Source organism: Cariama cristata, unplaced genomic scaffold (assembly GCF_000690535.1).
Source record: "Cariama cristata isolate BGI_N322 unplaced genomic scaffold, ASM69053v1 scaffold7300, whole genome shotgun sequence".
NCBI lineage: Eukaryota > Metazoa > Chordata > Aves > Cariamiformes > Cariamidae > Cariama > Cariama cristata.
Genome location: NW_009594062.1, coordinates 1 through 20,452, shown reverse-complemented (window position 1 = coordinate 20,452; position 20,452 = coordinate 1). Strand labels below are relative to the sequence as shown.

General features: G+C 38.6%; 1 protein-coding gene across 1 annotated transcript in view; it reads right to left on the bottom strand.

Annotated features, from left to right (window-relative positions):
- Window positions 1-18,944, bottom strand: part of DROSHA (drosha, ribonuclease type III) — a 71,120-nt gene extending 52,176 nt beyond the window's left edge. The window contains exons 1-10 of the mRNA XM_009696580.1: window positions 18,795-18,944; window positions 17,173-18,030; window positions 13,813-13,905; window positions 12,639-12,870; window positions 11,628-11,769; window positions 8,419-8,573; window positions 5,845-5,925; window positions 3,680-3,766; window positions 3,486-3,572; window positions 293-364 (exon numbers count right to left, since the gene is read on the bottom strand). Coding sequence (XP_009694882.1) covers window positions 293-364; window positions 3,486-3,572; window positions 3,680-3,766; window positions 5,845-5,925; window positions 8,419-8,573; window positions 11,628-11,769; window positions 12,639-12,870; window positions 13,813-13,905; window positions 17,173-18,023 — 1,800 coding nt within the window. The 5' untranslated portion in view covers window positions 18,024-18,030; window positions 18,795-18,944. The remainder of the gene's footprint in view (window positions 1-292; window positions 365-3,485; window positions 3,573-3,679; window positions 3,767-5,844; window positions 5,926-8,418; window positions 8,574-11,627; window positions 11,770-12,638; window positions 12,871-13,812; window positions 13,906-17,172; window positions 18,031-18,794) is intronic.
- Between the last annotated feature and the right edge of the window lie 1,508 nt (window positions 18,945-20,452).

Below are 20,452 nucleotides of genomic sequence, written 5' to 3'. Positions count from 1 at the left end.
GAAGGATAATGCCTAACTCAGCTTACAGATAAGAGCACCTGACATATATTGTATACAACTTAAAATGGAAAAAAGCTATGGATATAAGCACTTCCTACTATTTGATTTTAATATATGATAGCCTAGGCAAATGGATTTATGCTAGTACCTGTGAGTGTAAGTTCTTTTTCAGCCCTTTGTTCAGAACACAGCCTGTCTCTTAGAGACTTCACGAGATGGGATTCTGAAGAGTTGAATCCATTAAGCATATCAACAACTCAACCCACTCTTTTTGGCTAATTATCCTTCTTACCTCAGGCATCATCTCCTCAATGAAATGAATTGTATAGTCAATGTTAAATCTGATTACTTTACACAGAGGAATCTGAAATGAAAATAGAAATTCAGCATGAAAAACTACACAGCATCAAATGTATAGTTAATACAATTCTGTATGCAAAGGTATTACTGTCTGCTGAAAAGGGCACTTACTACAACAGCTGCTCTGAGGGATCATGCAGACAGGAACACAAGCATGTGCAAGAGAAGTAACAGTTCTAACCTCCACCTCCAAAATAACACAGGGGTGACAGGAGGGATGGTAAAGGAAGATTAAATAATGCCATCTACTGGAGATGAAATTTTGCTTAGAAGAAAAAGCAAAGCTCAGCAAACCCATATCTTCTCTCACTTCTATATTTGGAAGTGAATTTATCATTGGTGTCACAACATGTCAGATTGATACAATGACCTGAAAGCAAGGTGTTTTTAGCACACTGCCAATTCTGTTAGCTATACTGTCTTAAAATATGGCTTTAAGTTATAGCAACACAATGTAAGAACTTCAGGATAAATGTAAAGGTTTACATTAATTTCATCTACTAAATACCCTCTGAATTTAACTGAACTGACTAGTACGACAAACATCTCATTCCTTTTTTTCCCCTTTGGAAAAAGGTTTCTTTGTTTGTAAAGTTCATGGACTGCTGAAGGAGTCTGTTTGGTTTTTTAAATGGGATTTTTTAAAACAAAAAAGCTAAGTGTCTAAAAGACTACAGAAATGCCTAATCCTACCCTACACATCTACAGCTCTTAGCAAGTTTTACTATTCACTCGCCTTGCAAGCATAAAAGAATCTTAGAACAATTCAATGGTCTGTGAAGTGAGACAATCCATGGTTATTTTGCATTGATAAGCACACAAGTAAGTACCCAAACCATGCTAGGGTTACACTGAAATTAATGGACTTAGCAGAGGTGCAATATTCTGCTCGCAACTTCTTGCAGCCCACTGTCAAACATTTGACTATGTTGTCTACAAAAATCTGTTGATATCTGCATGATAAACTAAGGAGTTACAACAACGAACCAAGCAAAAAATTGCATTTCCTACAATTTTATACAATATTAAATATGAATACAAAAATAAAAAACTTTGGAAGTCAAATGTCCCATTTAGAATCTGAGGAGAGGAAAACTTGTCACATTTAAATCAGCAGGGCTTTTAAAAAAAAAATAAAATAAAATAATACTGGGAGTGTTTGCTTACTTTCTAACATGTAAGTTCAACTAGGATAGGATATTCTGATTCAGAAACTCAGTGGCCTTGGGTATTTTTCTTTATATTGAATAGAAAATGAATGCTTTCGAGAAGCGACCACAACCAAAATCTCCATGAATTAGAGCTCCATGTACACAAGCAAATACATAGCAAAGGAACATGTGGTTGGTACAGCAAAATTGGTTTGGTAGTTATATTAAGAAAATCATAATTTCTCTTATGACTGTACTAATAATTTTCCCTAATATCTGACCTGCTCAGTTATTACTGAGTAATAGCAATAACAGTATTAACACTTCTAACAGTCTGCAAAGCTAAGATTTCAAATTACAGATATTTGGTTCAAAGATGTTGTTGTTCAAGACCTCTGTTTTGCTACCCTTTGCCACCTCCTTTTTATCAAATATTTTCCAAAATGTCTCTCAAACAGCAGTTTTTATGTTGCCAAAAATCATCTCAAGACAGCAAGAGACTCATTCCAAAGGGCTTTATACCTGTTAGGAACAGGAACTGACAATACAGTGTTGCTTTGTATTCAACTTTGTAAAAAAGTAATTATTTGCTGCTAATCACTTCCCTGATTTGAAATGAGAAAAAACACACATGCACTTTACAGTAAAAGTAAGCTCAAAGTCTTCACTACCTACTTATGTCAGGCAAGAAGAGTTTTCCTTGTTCTCTGTATATTAAAGATTTCCATAACTCTCTGCCTTCCTGTCATGCAGTAGACACAAAAACTATAAAGATAAGGTGGTCTCTTTACTCTTTTAATGGGAGTAAAACAAGACTGTTCCATTTTGCTCATTTGCAAAGTGAAAATGTAAAGCCTTGGAACAAATGTGCCTTGAACCCCAAGGCTGAGTTAATGCTACTGGGCAGGAGCGCTTCATGCTGCCAACGCCACGGGCTGAATTCCACTCTCTCACCAAGATCTTGTCAACAGGAGTCCTTTCAGCTGCTCACCAAAAGTAAAGTGTTGTCATATATGTTAGCTAAGCAAACTGCTGGGGAAAAAATACTTTCTTCTCAGTACCTCTTAGTTCCAGTATTCTTACACCCCAGTCCTGTAGTGATAAGCATTCTTATACTGGGTTTTGGCATTGGTGGTGTAGCTAGTAATAGGTATAAAACCAAGGAAGCAAACAAACACTGCAGTATTTGAAAAAACAGTTCTTGAAATATCAAAATGACCAAAAAAAAAAATCTTCAAGTGTACAGAAATTAAGTATTTGCATATTTTTCATTCAGATATGGCTAACTCCGCTTATATTGGAAAAGCAGGGCAGTCAGGTACCAATCATGTCCTTTGCTTGTTATATTTGCTTTCAAAACATAAAACTAATCACCTTTAAATACTTAAAACTTTTAATAAAAATTGGACCTTGCCCAGTTCCTGAAGAAGTTCAATAGATGTTAGAAAGTAGTGGATATGTCTAGGTAAGTTTTTTAGAAGAGAGAAATGCCTTTAAAGCGGATCGCTGAGAAAAGTCCATTTGTCACTTAAAGGTAAAATCTTTTTTTGTTGTTGTTGCTGGTTTTTTTTTTAAACTTTTCCAACTTAACCAACCTCCTCATCCCATTCAAATCCAATTCACAGTTTTAACAAGTTATTCCATGGTTTATTTCACTTCCAAACTGTGAAACATGTAAAAATGTTACTTTGATGCACATCACAGTCTCAGTCACAGTTTGAAGACAATTAGTCAAGAGAAAACCTGAGACTCATTAGCACAAATGTCCTTCCCCTGTCCCCAGTGCTGGTAAGATGTTTGTGACATAGAGGTATCATTGTTTTGGCATGGGGGTTGGACTAGATGATCTCCACAGGTCCCTTCCAGCCCTGACCATTCTGTGATTCTGTGATTGTTTTAGAGGAGTTCTACTTCAGGGCAGCAACAGCTTACCTTCCAAACAAATCCCATGTATGTAGTAATGAACATACTTACGTTTGTTAGTGGGGCATGTGCAAACATTGAGAAGCCTTCAAAGATATATTCATGGTCATCATACTCAATAACAGTAGGTCTGTCTGTCTTAAAAAAGCAAACAAAACCACCACAGAGTAAACAAGAAGCAGTACTACTTCCATCACTGAAAACAAAATTAGAGTTCTAGTTAGAATTATTTATAAAGTACTTACTAAGAAGTTTGTGGGAGGTGACACAGTAATTCGATAGTGGTATAGTCTTCCAGCATTGTTGGTCATGGGGCGACATGGTTTAATGGGCTTAAAGAAAGAGATAAGTAGAATTATGTGTAGAGTCAAGGCAAATTTAGATTAAAAGAGAGAATAAAGCATTTCTAATAGCCATGAAATATGCACTAGGAAAAATTAAATAAAAGCAGGTAGTCATAATTAAACATTCTGGGAACAGGCAAAAGTGTGGCTTTATCTACATTTTCACTTTCAGAAATATTTTTAAAGCTATTTGAAAGGAAAAAAGGTGAAAACTGCTGTAGTTTTTTTATTTTCCATTTGACTCTCCATCTTTCTTACACATAGCAGTTAGTTGTTTACATACTAGACTAACTTTCTCTTTTACGTAAATTTGTTTCAGAAAACTGATCTTAAAAGCTTACAAAAAGGAAACTGGACTTGCATGACAAGATCTCAAAGTATGTTATCAAGATAGACAGGCATCAGCTCATCTGCCTGGGGAAAATCTGGGGCCTGAAGGGATTAGTCTACCACCACAGAGGCAGCTCTGGTAACCCTGCTCTCTCTGCCAGGTTGTAATGCCTGTCTGTGAGGTCCAAAGGCAGCCAACCCTCCCATGCACCCTGATGCAAGACTAAATGCCTCGGATTCATGTCTTCTTCCAGCTTGCTCTGAAGCAGTCCAGTTTAAAGACCTAAAAATCCTCAACAGTTAGATAAAACCAGTTTCTCATATGTCCTACATTTAATTTGCTGCAGTTCAGAGGCTGCCACCAGCCTGTTTGAAATATATCCGTCTGCATGAAAGAAAAAAAAAAGAGAAAAAAAATCACTGCAGCGAGCGGAGTACTACTCGAAACAATCTTACAAAAGTTGGCCTGATTGCAATGGCAAGATAGCTACACCACCACACAGCTCTGTGTACTTTGCAAAACTCATCCAGTAAGGTAATTACTCTGACTGCTCAACCCCAAATTAAGCTTCTCACTGCTGCAACAAGACAGTTACAAACCAGCTAGTTTAAAGCTAAGCTGTTTTATCTACAGAACACTAAAAACTAGTATATCCCAGGAGATTTTCTGAAACCTCAGATTCCCAGCTGGCCTTGCTCCAGGGAGCAGCTGCCTTCATGCAGCGAATTTTATATATCAGTTTTCTCCTCCTAAATCTTCTCCTCCTTAATTTTCTCCCTCCTTCTCTGCAAGAAAAACACGAGAGACAATGTGGGGTGGAATTGATCCTGAATTTGAGTGATTTATAGTAAGCTTCAGACCAAGGCCATTTTTCTGAACTGGAATAATTCACAGAAACATTCATAAATCCTTAACTGCAGAGAAATAAAAGAATGTTTCAGTAAATATATGTAAAAAGGCATAGTGAAAAATAAAATTCAGGAAAAATTACAAAAGTAAATTGTAAAACCTATATATTAATGTTCTCCAATTCTTTCACAAGAACAGTTTTTTAGAATAAAAAAGCTTGAGGCCGTCCAAGCACTGTTTCTATTTCCAGAAACAATACTGATAACAGAGCATGCTCACTGAGTATTTCTAAGGAAAATAACCAAACACTATTTCAACAATCTTTTCAAAAGAAAGGCACTATCATTCTAAAATGTATTTCAAGAAGATGATGGGATTCATTTTTTCTAATCACGTATTCACAAAGAACTTAATAAACGGTTTGACAGTTTGCAGTGCAGACATTCCCTAGTGTTAAGGCAAGAACACCTCCTGACAAGCTTCCCGCTCCTGTCAGCACCCGAATTACTATTTCATTTACTTTCCCTTTTCAAGCAACCCCTTCACAAAGAGGGCCCTCATAACATACTCATCCAATTGAAGACGGTAGATCTTTGAGGACAATTTCTCTTTTATTAATGTTATTATATTTCAGAAACTTTAAAAAAACAAAAACAAAAACCAAACCTAGAACTAAACAAATGCAGGCAAAAGTGCTCCATTTTCAGTGGATTTCATTACCGGTATGGCATTTTAAGTATGAGGTTATACAACTAAGTGATTTAAAGTCTCACAAGAGTGTTTACTTGGCCTGTAAATCATGGGAAAAAAAAATCTCAAATCAACTCAAGTATGAGTTTACAGCAGCAAGTTTGTATTCATAATTGCAATTCTTAGAATTACTTACCTCTTCGCCAGGATAAATGCCATGTCTTATTCCCGTTCGTCGGGCTTTAGCACTGCACTTGCACAAAGGTCCATCATTCATCTGTCAAAAACAAAATAGGATTCTGTTTTTATCGAAAAATGGTTTTGGAGAAGTATGTTGGTTTTAATGCCCAGAGTGCTGATGCTTCTAAAAGCCTGTCATGCTTAGATTAAGTGGATGTTCTTAAGCCAATAAAACTGAAAACAGTACAGCCTAATGTAAGAAAACTGCACTATAGTATTAGAACTTCATCACTGTTTCAGAAGCACAAGATGGAAAAATAGTCTCAGCAGATTTGTACCACTCTACTATCATATACATCTTTTCCATTTCTTTTACATACAAAGAGCACACTCTCTGCCTAACACAAAATTCAGGCTCTACACATGCAAATATTTACATGCTGAAATCTCCACGTTCAAACAGTTTCACTAAGTTCACTGACTGAAATCCCGTCCCTGACTAACCCCTCTGCCATGTGGCCAGGCTATCACCCGAAGAATGCAAAGCAGACCATTTGAAGATTTTACTGGTACTTCAAAGAACTCATGGGAACACTTCAAATCCACCCTGTGAACAGATCAGTAAAAAAGAGGAAGGGGGGAAATACATCCACTTCAGTATTTTGTGTGGGCGTGTCAAGTAGCTACACCAAAAAGGGTCATTGCACATGGCATAAAGCTAGTGTCTGTCTGTCCACTTTTATGAGCAAGTTCAATGCAGACTATCAATTCTTGCAATACTTTAAAGCTTTCTGCTCTTAACATTATGTCCATTGCAGAAATCCAACCAAAAAAATCCAGAACCAAACCAGAGAAACAAATTAAGTTCCCAGCCCCAGGCTTTAATGGAATTCTTCAAAGTTTGAATCCAAGAACTGAAATATAAGAGCCCCCAAAATAAGGGCCTACTGAGGCTATTAAAATAATTATCACTTATTTTTGAAAATCTGGTCCTTAATTCTTAGAATTGTTCAGCACTAACACTAGCCCTGTTATATTAAATGCACAGATCAAAAGCGAGAAGAGATGTGAAGTACCTGTAAAGCCCAGGACTTGAGAAGCAAGTCAGACAGATATCTATCTTGTCCCTAATGACACCGTTCATAGAAAAAAATGCAGTAGAGCAATCATGAAGTGATGATAAAATAACATTGAAAGATAATAATTTTACATAGGCAATGCCTTCTACTTTCTCTGACCAAAAGGGCAACACAAACAAGCAGATAACACTTGTAAGGAAAACATCACTGTGGTGGCATCGGCTTTAACAATTTATTTTCTGGCAACTGTGAGCACTGCTGGAGATATCCAAAGTAACAAACAAACTGCTAAAATTGAAGAGTTGGGAAAATCCACCCTGAAACTCCAGTTCTGTGTCAAATGGTGTATTTGTACATGCCAGTGTACACGGCAATCATTCCTGGTTTATGTAGTGATAGTTAGAAAGCATTTTGGCATACCAGATAAATATCTAGGAAAACTTCAAATGTTTTCAAATAAAATCTACTCAGAAGTAGTACAGCACTGACAAGCTCACCATGTTCTGATTTCAGCCCCTTCAAGAAAGATGCAGAGTCAGTCTCAAGAAAGTTTTTGGGAAAGAAGATTTTCTCATAAACCACTCATTCCTGAATCTACTCATCCTACAGTTATTCCACTTCTTTTTATTTATCTAATATTCTGGCCTAGAACATTACTTTGAAGTGTGCCCAAGAGCTACACAATTTTTTTCAGTTAAATATCTAAACAGTTTGCTAATTTTGTTTTCAATATAAATAAAAACAGCTAGCTATGCTCAATCAAATTATTTTTTTTAAACTAGAAGCACAACTATGAGTCTGTAATAGAATATTCAACAGACCTTTGAATTACCACAGTGGCAATAAGCATTGCAGTATCTCTTTGCATTATGATTTGTTGCATGCTAAACTCATGCATCACACAAAGTGCCAGAAAAATAAATTTACTGAGGTGCCATTTGACAAAGAGTTAGAATAGATTGTAAAATATTTAAGTACGAAAGATGAAGATGGCAAATTTGCAAACAAAAACTAGTCTTCTGTGTAATATATACATTCAAAACAACACTTCATGAGCTCAGCAATTACATTTAATGAGAACTGTAATCTCCATGCAATTACAAAAGAATCATTAGACAAGAAATTAGGAGCACTAACTGCATATTTAAAACATTATTTATCATTATGAGCTGAGAGCTTTTAGGTGAAAAATTTGTAAAGGAGGTAAACATGTTTCCTTTTCTCCATCCCAGAATTCATCTGTGTACCTTTATCTCAGGGCTAAGAGGACAGCATTAGTACACTGTTAGCAATTCAGACATGATTCCAGCTGAAAAATCCCCAGGATTCATGAGCTGGAACCACACTCTTGAAATGAAAAGTGAAGTGCTTTGAAGAAGATGAGAGAGAAAAGGGGAGTGAAAAAATGCACATTGAAATAGATGTCACTCAGGATGTTTGACAACAACGCAGAATTTTTGGTCTGAATTTGGGGAGAATCAGACACACAGTACTTTTTCCTCTTACCGTACCTGTCCTGGATCATTGTACCACAGTTCTTCGTGGAGACGATCAGGGTGTGCTTTTTTACGCTTAATTTCTGCAATGACGTCAAAAACATCTGAATCTGAACTGCTAGAGCAGCTGCTGTCATCTTCAGAGTCACAGTCTGAGTCACTGGAGCTCTCTGATTCACACAGGAAAAATAAAGTCTGCTGAAAAACACTTCCATTTTTTTTCCTCCAATAGTAATGCATTCTCTAACATGACATAGCTAACTGTGGCATACTGAAAGTTATTAAAGTTGTGCATGACATTCACACTAACAAAAAGAGGGACAGTAACTGCATTTTTAATCAAAAATGATAGCAAATGCTACAGATATTAAATGCCTATAACAATTGCATCTGTTTTCACGCATGAGAGATTGCTGTTTGGCTGTCCAGGAGCACCACTGATCAGTTGTAGAAGAACAATTTCAGTTACTTGATATTAAATTGTATAGAGCAATAACCAACATAAGTATTACCGTAAAGTTTTAAAAAAAAAAAAAGTGAGAGAAAAGAGAAAGAATACACAGAAGGCCACTAGCATGAGCTAAACAGCCCCTCCTGCTGTTTAAAAGTTAATTCTGCTTGCTATGAGCAAACTGCTTATGTCTATTTTCATTTTACCTAAAAATGCTCCTGTCTGTAGCAGAATATTGTCTATTTAAGAGTTTCGAAACAGCACATATGTATAGAATTATTGTAGAACACGTACTGTTAGACTCATTTTTCAAAAGCAATATATTTTTAATAAATCCATTATCACATATTAGAAACCACAGATGAGAAGAAAACTTGGAACTACTAGCTGAGTGAATGCAGTCATAAGTTTTTTGGAAGCCTTGTTCTGCAAGTTTTTTCCCTCACTTCTTTTTTTTTTTTTTTTAAGACATTTGTCTTTGTATTAACTGAAACAAATTTTCTGATGTATCAGAGAGGAAAACAATGCTAAAGAAAAAAAAAACATAAGATGGTCTTACATGTGTTAAAATGTCTCCTTTGTGGTACTGTGAAAGTAACATTAGTAAGTGTCCAGACTTAATTAAAAAAACAAAACAAAAACAACAAACCACCCACACAAAAAACCCAGAGCCTGATCTCACATATCTCTAACCTCCTGTGGTACTTACAAGTGACTCCCTTTCTTATGCATGTATTGCCACTCATTTCCACAGATCTCCTCAGCACCAATTTAAATAAATGCCTTCATAGCCAAGGCATATATCATGATACAAGTAATGTTTATTATTCTTGAAGGGAGGGATGCAACATTTCTTCCATTTCTAAGTTTTGACTTAAGAGAAAACACTACACTGCCAGTGCTTTGAAATACTGTGGAACTATGGCTTAAAATATGTGTATTTATTGAATACAAGACTCTCCTCCGTTAAAAAGAGAAAAAGAAAATGAGAGAGTATTACTAGTAAAACACATTTCCCCTTTTTTTTTTAACCAAGATGTATTTTTATACAGTCCATAATTCAGTGTAAGGTGTTATTAAAATATGTCTTTGGGACATATGGTTTACATAAATAATCATATATGCTCAGTTGAAACCAAGTTGTGTCTAAATGTGCCTGCACATATATTCCAACAAATATTCACAAACACTTGACTTTTAAAAGTTCTCTGATAAACGTTAATCAGTTGTGTAAGTCTAATTTTAGGTGTAAAATGAGTGCAGGACCTGTAAGCTGGAGTTCTGAAAGACCAATGCAGAACGTTTGGATTTCATATATTGAAATTAGCTTCTCATGATCTAAAAGTGCTCTTGGAGTGCATTGCTGTCTCACTACAATACACAATTACTGCTAACACAAGATAGAACAGAGACAGAATTTACTTAAGTACAAAACAAGATAAATTATTAGACGCTATAGAAGCATGGCTGTTGGAGAAGCTGGCACAGACACCAAGTCAGCCCAGGGGACCAGTGCAGACACAGAGCCTTCAGGTCTTCCAGAAAGACTGGAAAAAGAAACACACAGAAGTTGTTCTTGGCCCTATTATATTTTAGCCTGTAGCAGCAAAGGAACCCTTTCTGCAGAGATCTGAGGAAGTGAAGCTTTATGCAGGTATGTTGAACATAGCAGTTTTGTCCTTGCTTCATCCACATGAAAATACAGCTCCTGAAAAACCCTACAGTTAACTTTGCTAGTGATTCTTGACTGAATTTAAATACGTGCAAATCTGCTGTTCAAAAAAACATAAAAAGATGTTTCCTTTACAAAAGTGAATTCACATTTTATTTAATGTGTTTATTTTTTTCTTTCACCTTTATTGTATCTTTTTATACTGCCAGCACGTAACTATGTCATTACATACTTGTATTTCAATTTTAGAATTTCTGATATGTGATTTTTAAACAGTTACTAAGCTCAGATATGAGATCTCGTCTGAAGCAGCTCAACAGGCAACCATGAAGCATCAGTTAAAAAGCAAGCCCAACAGAATCTAAATTAATGTGATATGCCTAAGAATTTTTTGAACTAATGCAACCGACTGAAAAACATACTACGAAACACTGAAATCCTGGAAGTATAAAAAGAACAGCTAACATTTTTCTTATTTTGTCTTGTGAGAACTAGCTTTCTGACTTCCAAGGAGACAAACTGCTATCAAAAAAAGCTATTCAACCAGTATTTCCCCAACAACTGATACAGCTAGCAGACTTACTTCACTGCAAGAAGATCCATACTGGTGGTGCATGACAATGCAGATAAACTATGTTTTGAAAACTGATACTTCTGCATAAGCTCATAGTAAGCAGAGTTGCATAACCAAAATACAATCCAGAAGAAAGATGAACTCGGTGCCACAACAAGCAGCCATATGAGTTTATCACCACTACTTTTGTTTCCTTTTTAGACATATGAGACCACGACCTCCACAAAGCCTCTTGTGCACCATGTTTTGGCCTATCTGATCATGCTCAGGGTGCTTTCATGGCATGGAAGAGGCTTTAGCATAAGGCAGTGCTGGATACTCTCAATTTTCCCTTAGGCTTTCTGGGTAAAAAAACCTAGCTCTATTTCAACCAAAAGCAACAGTAAAACACCCACGGGTATGCAATACAAACGAAGGATTTAAAAAACACAGATTAACCTACCAACATCATTAAATACACACAACTGGCAAAAACAGGTTAACTACAGATTATTCCACTTCAGAAGTTTGTCACCATTTCTGCCTACCTAAATCTTCATCCAGCTTGGTCTTTGGTGGTTCCCACGGTGGTCTGGCTGCTTTGGCCTTTGCCTGTCGCTTTCCTAACTCCTCGTCAAACTTTTCATACAGATCTCGAAGCTTGCTGGTTCCTACCACAGTAGAGTCACCCTTTTAATTAAAAAAACAGAACAACAACAACAAAAAGACAGTGTTGAAATAGCACATGAACACAACATGTACCAGCATTTCACAATGAAAAGCAAGAGGGGGAAGAGATAGATCTGTGTGGTCCAATCAAACATGGAAATACTTGTTAAGGTTTTAGCACACCATTACATTGCTCCACCAGGTGAATTAGCAAAGAAATTACTTCATTTGCTGCTGCATTATCATCAAACCTTTGGCCTAATGAAACAGAACTATGGCTAAGCATATTTAGGACAGCTCAGCATCGATTTTTTACAGGTTTAGAAGAAACAGGAGACCTCTGAAAGTATTATGCAATTAAGAACAATTTCATCACACACAAAAAACACAAAACCCAGCTCATTTTGTTGCTTGCTATGAATCACCACGAATTCACTCTCAAAAAAAACCCACAACCAGGCACAAAAAACCAGAAACCTCTCTCCCTCTATCACTACTCCACCAGAAAGTGTTATTGTCAAATACAAAGAATCCTGACTTCCTGCTTCTATACAAAATTTCTCGAAGGTTGTGGGAATATACGGTGCTTGAGGCATCTTTGCTCAGATACAGGTATAATGGAAAAAACCCCACCCTCCCCTCCTGGTGACAAAAAAGTACCCCTCTTCCACGTACCCCTGATCTGAATGCAAACAGACAGAAGAAACTGATGAAAATGGAGAATAATATCAACAAATAAAGCCCTTAACATGGTTAAAAGGCTGAGATGGTTGGGAGGACAGAAGGATTAAATGACACAAAACATCATCCTGCTGCAGGGTTTAAACAAGTAATCAAATAATCAATAAAGGACTGTGTACAGTAATTTTAGAGTTCTCTCACAAACATACCACTTGATCCATAGGGTCATTGGAATAATAGCTTTCAGAATGGGTACAGCGAACCCAGACTGGCTTAAGTAATTCCTCATCTTCCTCTTCATTTTTTTCAGATGCATTCTCCTCTGATTCTTTGTCTTTGATAGTGGTATAATTTTTCTCTTTGCTGGAGCTCTGGTTCTCAGACCACCTGTCTCTCTCCTCCTCCCATCGAGGTCTCTTTCGCTCTCTGCTTGGAGACCGGCTTAGAAGGAGAAAGCAAACAAAAGTCATTATCTTTATTATTTTAACAGTGACAGTTTTACAATGAAAAAAAATAGTTTGCTTCAGATCAGTACATCATTCTATCACATAAAATACAGAAAAATCCAATTACCTTTTCCTGCTTTTAACTTGCACCATAGAGGACTTTGTACTTATCACCCACCATAAAAAATTACTTAAAATTAAAAGTGCTTTTGTATTTTAAATCTTATTCAAGAATTAGAATGCAAAAATACATGGTATTTTAGATTAAAATTCTTACTTGCATTCTAGGTGACTTTCTTTGAATTTTGTTCCAAAGCTGGAACACTGGTCACTGAAAACTAAAAGTCACAACACTCACAACTAAAAGTTACAATATAAAGAAGTTTTAATACATAGCCCACAAACTATTTGCATTAGAAAAGAATTAGAAGGATTATATAGAAGCCAGACTGCTTGTTAACTCTGGCACTCCTTCCAACATCACAACCTGAGATACTCCTCATGTATTGTAAGAGTAATGCTTTAAAAAAAAAAGTTTTCCTACATTCTGCTTATCTCCTCTGCCCACAAAGCCAATGATGCTGCACTGATTTCAACTATCCAGGACTCAGAAAGGAGCATCAATATAAAAAAAAGTTCCTAAAAGGTGATTTAAACATAGAATGACTTCAAATAATACTGGTGCTTTACAAACTGGAAGGAGATGTAAGAGGAAGCCTTTAGGACACAGCACTGAAGCTCGCCCTCCAGAGATTAATCCTGTTTCTAACTCTACAAAGTCTTGAGATAACTGACATCTGCATGTATAAGCAGATGATTATAAATTTAAGACACTCATCTTTTCTGAGTTTCAAACCAGGCATGTATACATGAAAACTCACATGAGTGGATGCACAGAGCCTCAAACACACAAGAGACCAAATGTAACCCTCCTTACCTTCCTGCTCTCTTGTAATCTTTTTTGTAGGATCTGTCTGGTGATGGTGATCTTCTACTGTCACGGTGCCTATGCCTCTCCCTCTCCCGCTCCCTTGGAGAGTTTAAAACATAAGTTAAATGAGAAATCTGGCATTTCATATATTTCACACCTGAAAGGAGCACAGAAGCAGGCCGAGATGAAACCATGGAAAATGACACATGTGTGCTGACTGCTAAAAACCCAGACATTCTTAATGTTGATCTTCAAGAAATTTGTAGAAGACAGTCACCTATCTCCTCTGCCTTTGTCATAAAGCTATCTATCTCAATACGAGGGTTAATTCATACCATACAGAGGTAAATTCTATAAATTCACCACAGGATTCGTTGCCATTTTTCCTCTCCTCCCATTATGAATGGCAAAGGGCAAGATTATCGTATCTTTAACCATTCTTACCATTTAAAGGAAGGGAAAGAAAACCTATCCCGTGAGCAATAGCTTTGTAAGCACAGCAGTCATTCAAGTGTGCCAGGCAAGCCCTCTCTTCCCAACAGCCACCTCAAGCACACACAGAATACCTGTATCATGCTGAAACTATGAATCTCATCTACAAGACTCAACTTACATATAAAGATTTTGACCACCCAAACATACTTCTGGGGAAAAACAGCTTCAAATTAACTGAAGGCTTGGGGAAGAGTGGCTAGAAAGCTGCCCAGTGGAAAAGGACCTGGGGGTGTTGGTCAACAACCAGCTGAACATGATGAGCCAGCAGTGTGTCCAGGTGGCGAACAAGGCCAATGGCATCCTGGCTTGTATCAGAAACAGCATGGCCAGCAGGACCAGTGAAGTGATTGTCCTCCTGTACACGGGACTGGTGAGGCCACACCTCAAATACTGTGTCCAGTTTTGGGCCCCTCACTACTAGAAAGACACTGAGGTGCTGGAGTGTGTCCGGAGAAGGGCAATAAAGCCGGTGAAGGGTCTGGAGCACAAGTCTGATGAGGAGCAGCTGAGGAAGCTGGGGTTGTTTAGTCTGGAGGAAAGGAGGCTGAGGGGAGACCTTATCACTCTCTACAACCACCTGAAAGGAGGTTGTAGCCAGGTGACGGTCGGCCTCTTCTCCCAAGTAAGAAGTGACAGGACATGAGGAAATGGCCTCAAGTTGTTCTTGGGGAGGCTTAGATTGGATATTAGGAAAAATTTCTTCACCCAAAGGGTTATTGAGCACTGGAACCAGCTGCCCAGGGAAGTGGTGGAGTCACCATTCCTGGAGGTATTTAAAAGATGTGTAGATGTGGTGCTTAGGGACATGGTTTTGTGGTGGATTTGGCAGTGTTAGATTAATGGTTAGACTTAACGATCTTAAAGGTCCTTTCCAACCTAAATGATTCTATGAAATTACCATGTACATAAGACAGCAGAGATCACGAAGGCAGTTTTCATACTCCACTAACAGCTGATAAGTTGTTAGTCCACAATCATTTGTCTCTTTGTCACATCTCCTAGTAAAGCAGTCTTCTGATACACAAGGAATTATAAATAGGTGTCTCAGTTGGTTTGGTAGGCTATCAGACGGAGTCAAGATTATTTATGAACATTGTATGTACATTTCCATATGCATAACATGAAACAGAATGCAAATTTACGAAGCACAAAGTTCATATAAATTATCCATTGTTCTTCCCCACACTCATTCATCCTTCTCTGCCTGCGCCTTGTTCAAGCATAGATTTCAGTCTTCAGAGAGAGCATACTCTATGCTATCTGATTTGCTTGAGAGATGGCTGCTATGCAAAAAAACACACCAAGGCGAGCAAACAGTTCTCATTAAAATAAGCAGATACATTGTCAAGTAGTCCTGGAAGGTGTTGGCCTTAAGCATTAACTCACAAATGTTTTGAGAAAGCAGTTGCTGAAAACATGCACTTTCAAAACTTAAAACTGAACTTTAAAATCTAAACAATAAATTCTGAAATTATGTGGCAAATACTTGAGTCACCTATGAAGGGCAGAAAATTCCACAAGTTCACCATACAGAAAAGCCCAGTGCCTTAACGATAGCTGCATTCAGTTTTACAAAAATCCTTCTTTGGAAATCAAAGTAAACTTACTGAATGTGATGATTCAGGCTGTTTTTTTTGGTTGGGTTGTTTTTTGTTTTTTTTTTTTTTTGAATACAGCTGTCTAAGGTTCTGTGATTAAACCTCTGCATATCTAAATCAAAGTGGTTTCATTTCAACAGGTGCTACATGTAAATTCATGTTTCATACGTGACATGAGAAAGCTCAGAGCTTCTAAAATTAGAGCATGTGATCCAGCCCTGGTAAGTATTTAGATACTCACCTTCCCAGTATCTCTCTTTGAATATTCTGACCTAGATCATTAGCTACCAAAAAAAAAAGTCACCAAGGGAGCAAATCTAAGACATCTGAAAGATTTAACTGATGATGGTTTGCTTTAGAACACGACACAGCAAAACACACCAGGTCAGCCCATAATTTGCAAGCTGTTTGTGTCTGTGAAGCAGAGGGACAGAAACTGCATGATACATTCCAAAAAAAGCAGTCCACACTCATCCATCTGAATCACATCAATGTAGCCCACAGCTTGGCCATTTCTTTTAACTGGTGTATGCTAACTTTCACCTCAGTCCTCTCTTGAGATCACACACTAGCTTGTTGAGGTCTTCATCCTGAAGAGAATCACACAGGCAGGTCTAAGCACCCACTGGGATGTCCCATGAAACCTGCACACATCTGCACTGGTCTCCCACGAGGATGAGGACAGAGCAGGATGAAGAACACTGTGCAACATGCTTTTCACTAGAACACCTCACTGCAGGGATTAGATATGTGCACCTATCAGTTTATAAACCTCCCTAGTGCTGGTTCTCTACAACTGCAGGGCTTACTCAAAGAAAGACCAAATTCAAGTAACACCTGGAATGCTAACTTAGGTACCTAATCTTGAAATTTGAAGTGCTGGGACTAATCATTTGTAAGGTTCAACTTACAGTTTTTTGCACAAAGTTGTGCCAACTCTACTTTCATGTCACATGTGCATAAGTTTCTATGGTAAATACTCAACAGAATAAGAGCACTACTCAGCAATCCACTCAGCTTTCAGATGAGTGCTTCTTTGCTTCCAGCTATCTCCATAGTCAAGGGCAACAAGTCTGCCAGCTCACAAAGGTGAGGCAGAAGCAGTATACCTGAAAGGTGTCAAAACGGTAGTTCTTTCCATCAGACCCAAGTACTGGCTATCTCCTGAGCTAGAGTGAAAAAACAACGGTGATGGAAGAATATTGATGCAAACAAATACTATGGGACAATGATGATAGCTCTCCTTCTGCAGGCAGAAAATATCTCAAGTTACCTGTTACGTTCATAACTTCTGTGATGAGGCGATATCCTTCCTCTGTCATAATCTGTCCGGTGCCGACTGCTTTCTTGCCTCCTCCTATCTGGACTCCGACCTCGATCCCGACGATCCCCATGGGTAGCGGACCGATGCCTGTCACCATGGATGTGACCATGTTCACGATGTCGGTGCTCATCATAGTGCTTGCTCCTGTCAGGAGACCGTCGATCACTTTGCGACTTCTCTCCCTGGTACTGACCCGTGTGCCGAAAATGACTGCTGCCACCACTGCTGTTGGTAGTGCTGCTCTGAAAGGAGCCAGAATTGTGCTGATAGCTATTGAAGTTAGGTGGTGGGAACGATTGCTGTGAATACCCTGTAGAGTACACAGGCTGGTAGTTGACTTGCTGTGGTATAACTGGTGGAGGAGGAGGATGCGGTACTGTGGGAGGAGGCATCATGTAAGGAAAAGCGCTTTGCCCAGCTGGAGTTCCTGACACAGGAGTGTTGCTAGGATTTGGCACAGGCGGAGGAGCGGGAGGGAAGCATGGAGGCACTGGGAAGCTCTGCCTCATCTGGTGGTTTGGAAAAGGTGGCCTCATGGGACACTGGCTGATGGGATTCTGTGTGGAAGGGGGCACTGGAGGAGGATAGGGCACAAAGTCTGGCCTGGGAGGCATGTAACCAGTGGCTGGAGGGCTTGAATAGGTCGTTGGAGGGGCAGTTTGCTGGTCATACTGGTATTGTATGGAGGGCTGTTGTGGGTGAAGCTGCCGTAGGTTCTGAGGGCGGTAGGTCTGCGTTGAAGTTCTTGCTCCTGGTCCCCCCTGCCCACGGGGACATCCTCGCCCAGAGTGGAAAGACATGGCTCACCTTTAACAAGGAAAACAAGAGTTGTGTCACACAATTCTTGTAGAATGTCCTTAATCCATTTGCAGGAACTACTCCCAAAGTGCTGAAACTAGTTTCTGCAGTTTCCTTTAACAGAAGCAGTGAACAATGTTCACTGACTTTCACTGGGAGCTTTGTGCTCCTTGGACTTCTAGTACAGGTCATTAATGCCCCTTTGATTCCTTTAAGCCTCTAATCCACGAAAGCACTCTACTGTCTTTAATCCAGAACCCAAACCGGACCATGCTCTCTGACTTAGGGCAATGTTAATTTCAACCAATGACTGATACGACAACTGGCCAAGGATACAAGTGCTTTTACTAGTACGCGCTAGACACTTTGATATGAAGCCTTCAGATACCCCACACCAAAGAAACCACTCATTTTAACAACTCTAATTGTCATCCAAAGTCCAATAATGAGGAGTCCTTTCTAGAACATGATTGTAAGTTTCAGGTAAAGTAACTTCACTAACATCTCATTTCAAGTTACCTGGTCAAAAAAATGATGTAAATTTTAAATGAGATAGTAGCAATTCACATTCACAATTGAGACTCCAATTTAGTAAAGGACTGAATTCAACAGGTACTTCAAAGTATTTTAAGTTAGGTAGGTATATTTTGTCAAATAAGAATCCTACAGGTTACAGAAAAAATTTTATATTGACTGTGTTGTTACTCCAATCTTATTAAAAAGAAAGTTTCCTAAAAAAAGAAATCCCTCAGGTGCCTGCTTCACCCTATTGCCTTTCCAGCAATTGTCACTGCTTCAAGTAGGCTCAAGTCTTGCTCAAAACTATGCATGCATTTAATGCATTGTATTAATGTTTGTAAATGAAAACCACCATGCTTCGTTAAAGTTAAAATTCATTCTTTAATTACAATGTTAAGTTTTAAGAACTGGAAGAAAGGAAAAAAACATTTAAAATAAAAATTTAAAAAAAATCATTAATGGTTTCTTGGCTGGAATGGAAGAAAAGGAAAAAAAATTAAGCAGCTGCAGAAGTCAAATCCTGTTCTCCATAAGGGGGAGGGAAAGAAAGAAGAGACACAAATAATTAGAAAGATCACCAGATAAACAAAACAAAGCCTCCCTTTTACTGAGGATCTGTTGATGCTGAAGTACACGCACAGAATATCCTCCCACCTGCTACCATACAACATGGCCAACCTGGACTGCTCAAGAGCACTGTTTTCAGTTGCATCCTGGTGCCAGTGCTGCAAAAGATGTAACTTGCTGAGAGACAGCAGACAACTTCTGGTGAGCTGGAGGGAGAAAGGAAAAGAAACAAAAGGGGGAAAGGACTGACATCAAGGAGTAGGAACCAAGAGGACCCTAAGACTCTCCTTACACACGCAGAACTTCATGGAAGTCACCAGAATTGGCAGCGGCGATATTCATTCCCTCTCCAGAACAACCAAAGGTCAAAGCAAGTGAGAATCCTGCATTTCTAGGAGGTAGCGGCCATGATGGTAAAGCCGCTCATTCCTTCCAGTCAGCCTGTGCCTGTTCAGTAAGTGCACTCCAAGCTTGTAAAGGCTCTCAAAAAAAAAGAAACGGGGGGGAGGAAAAGGCCATTTCCATTATTTTGTCTGGCAATAGTACAACCTTTTGTCATTATTAGTTCTAATCCATTAGATGTTGAATCGATTTTGCTTTAGTTCTCCAGTCATGATCCTACACAGCTCAGGCTAGTAGCAGAAAACTGTTTTATACTCTGCTGACATTTACATACGCATTTATTTAAACAGGCTGAGCTAAACTCTTATGATCTTAAACAAATCAAAGCAAGGGCCACTGTACCACAGTCCCTTGCCTCAGAGTACATTTCTTTTTAACATGACACAGTATTCAAATAAAAGGTCTTGTTTATCAGCTCTCTCAACCAGAGCTCTAAACCTTCCCCAACACCAGAGAACTGCTCTGGTTCCACCACCTTAATTTCACTGCTTCAGAATGCAGTGCATTCTGAATCACAGCTGCAAAAAAAATACAAAAAAACCCAAACAAACATGAAATTATTTTAAGTGTCCAAATTATTTTAAAGCTCCCTCTGCTGCAAACTCTGGTCACATTCAATTTTCATTTAAGTTTAACTAAGTTCAAAGACACCGGAAAGGACAAACTCTCCTTCTCCTATCACCTAGACGAGGAAATTTATTGTCCTGGTGGAAGCCGTCACACACAAAAGTAACGTAAGTTCCTTAAAAAACACCGAAAAAACGGTTCTCTCCCTACAGACACACAGCTGAGAGCAACAGGCCACCAAGACCCGGCCTCATCCAACCACCGCCTCCCGACGGTCTGTAACGGCCTCCAACGGCCACCGGGGGGTCGGCAGAAAACCGAACGAAGACAAACCCGGCGATGCGACCGACACCCGGCCAGGCAGGCTCCGCCGCGC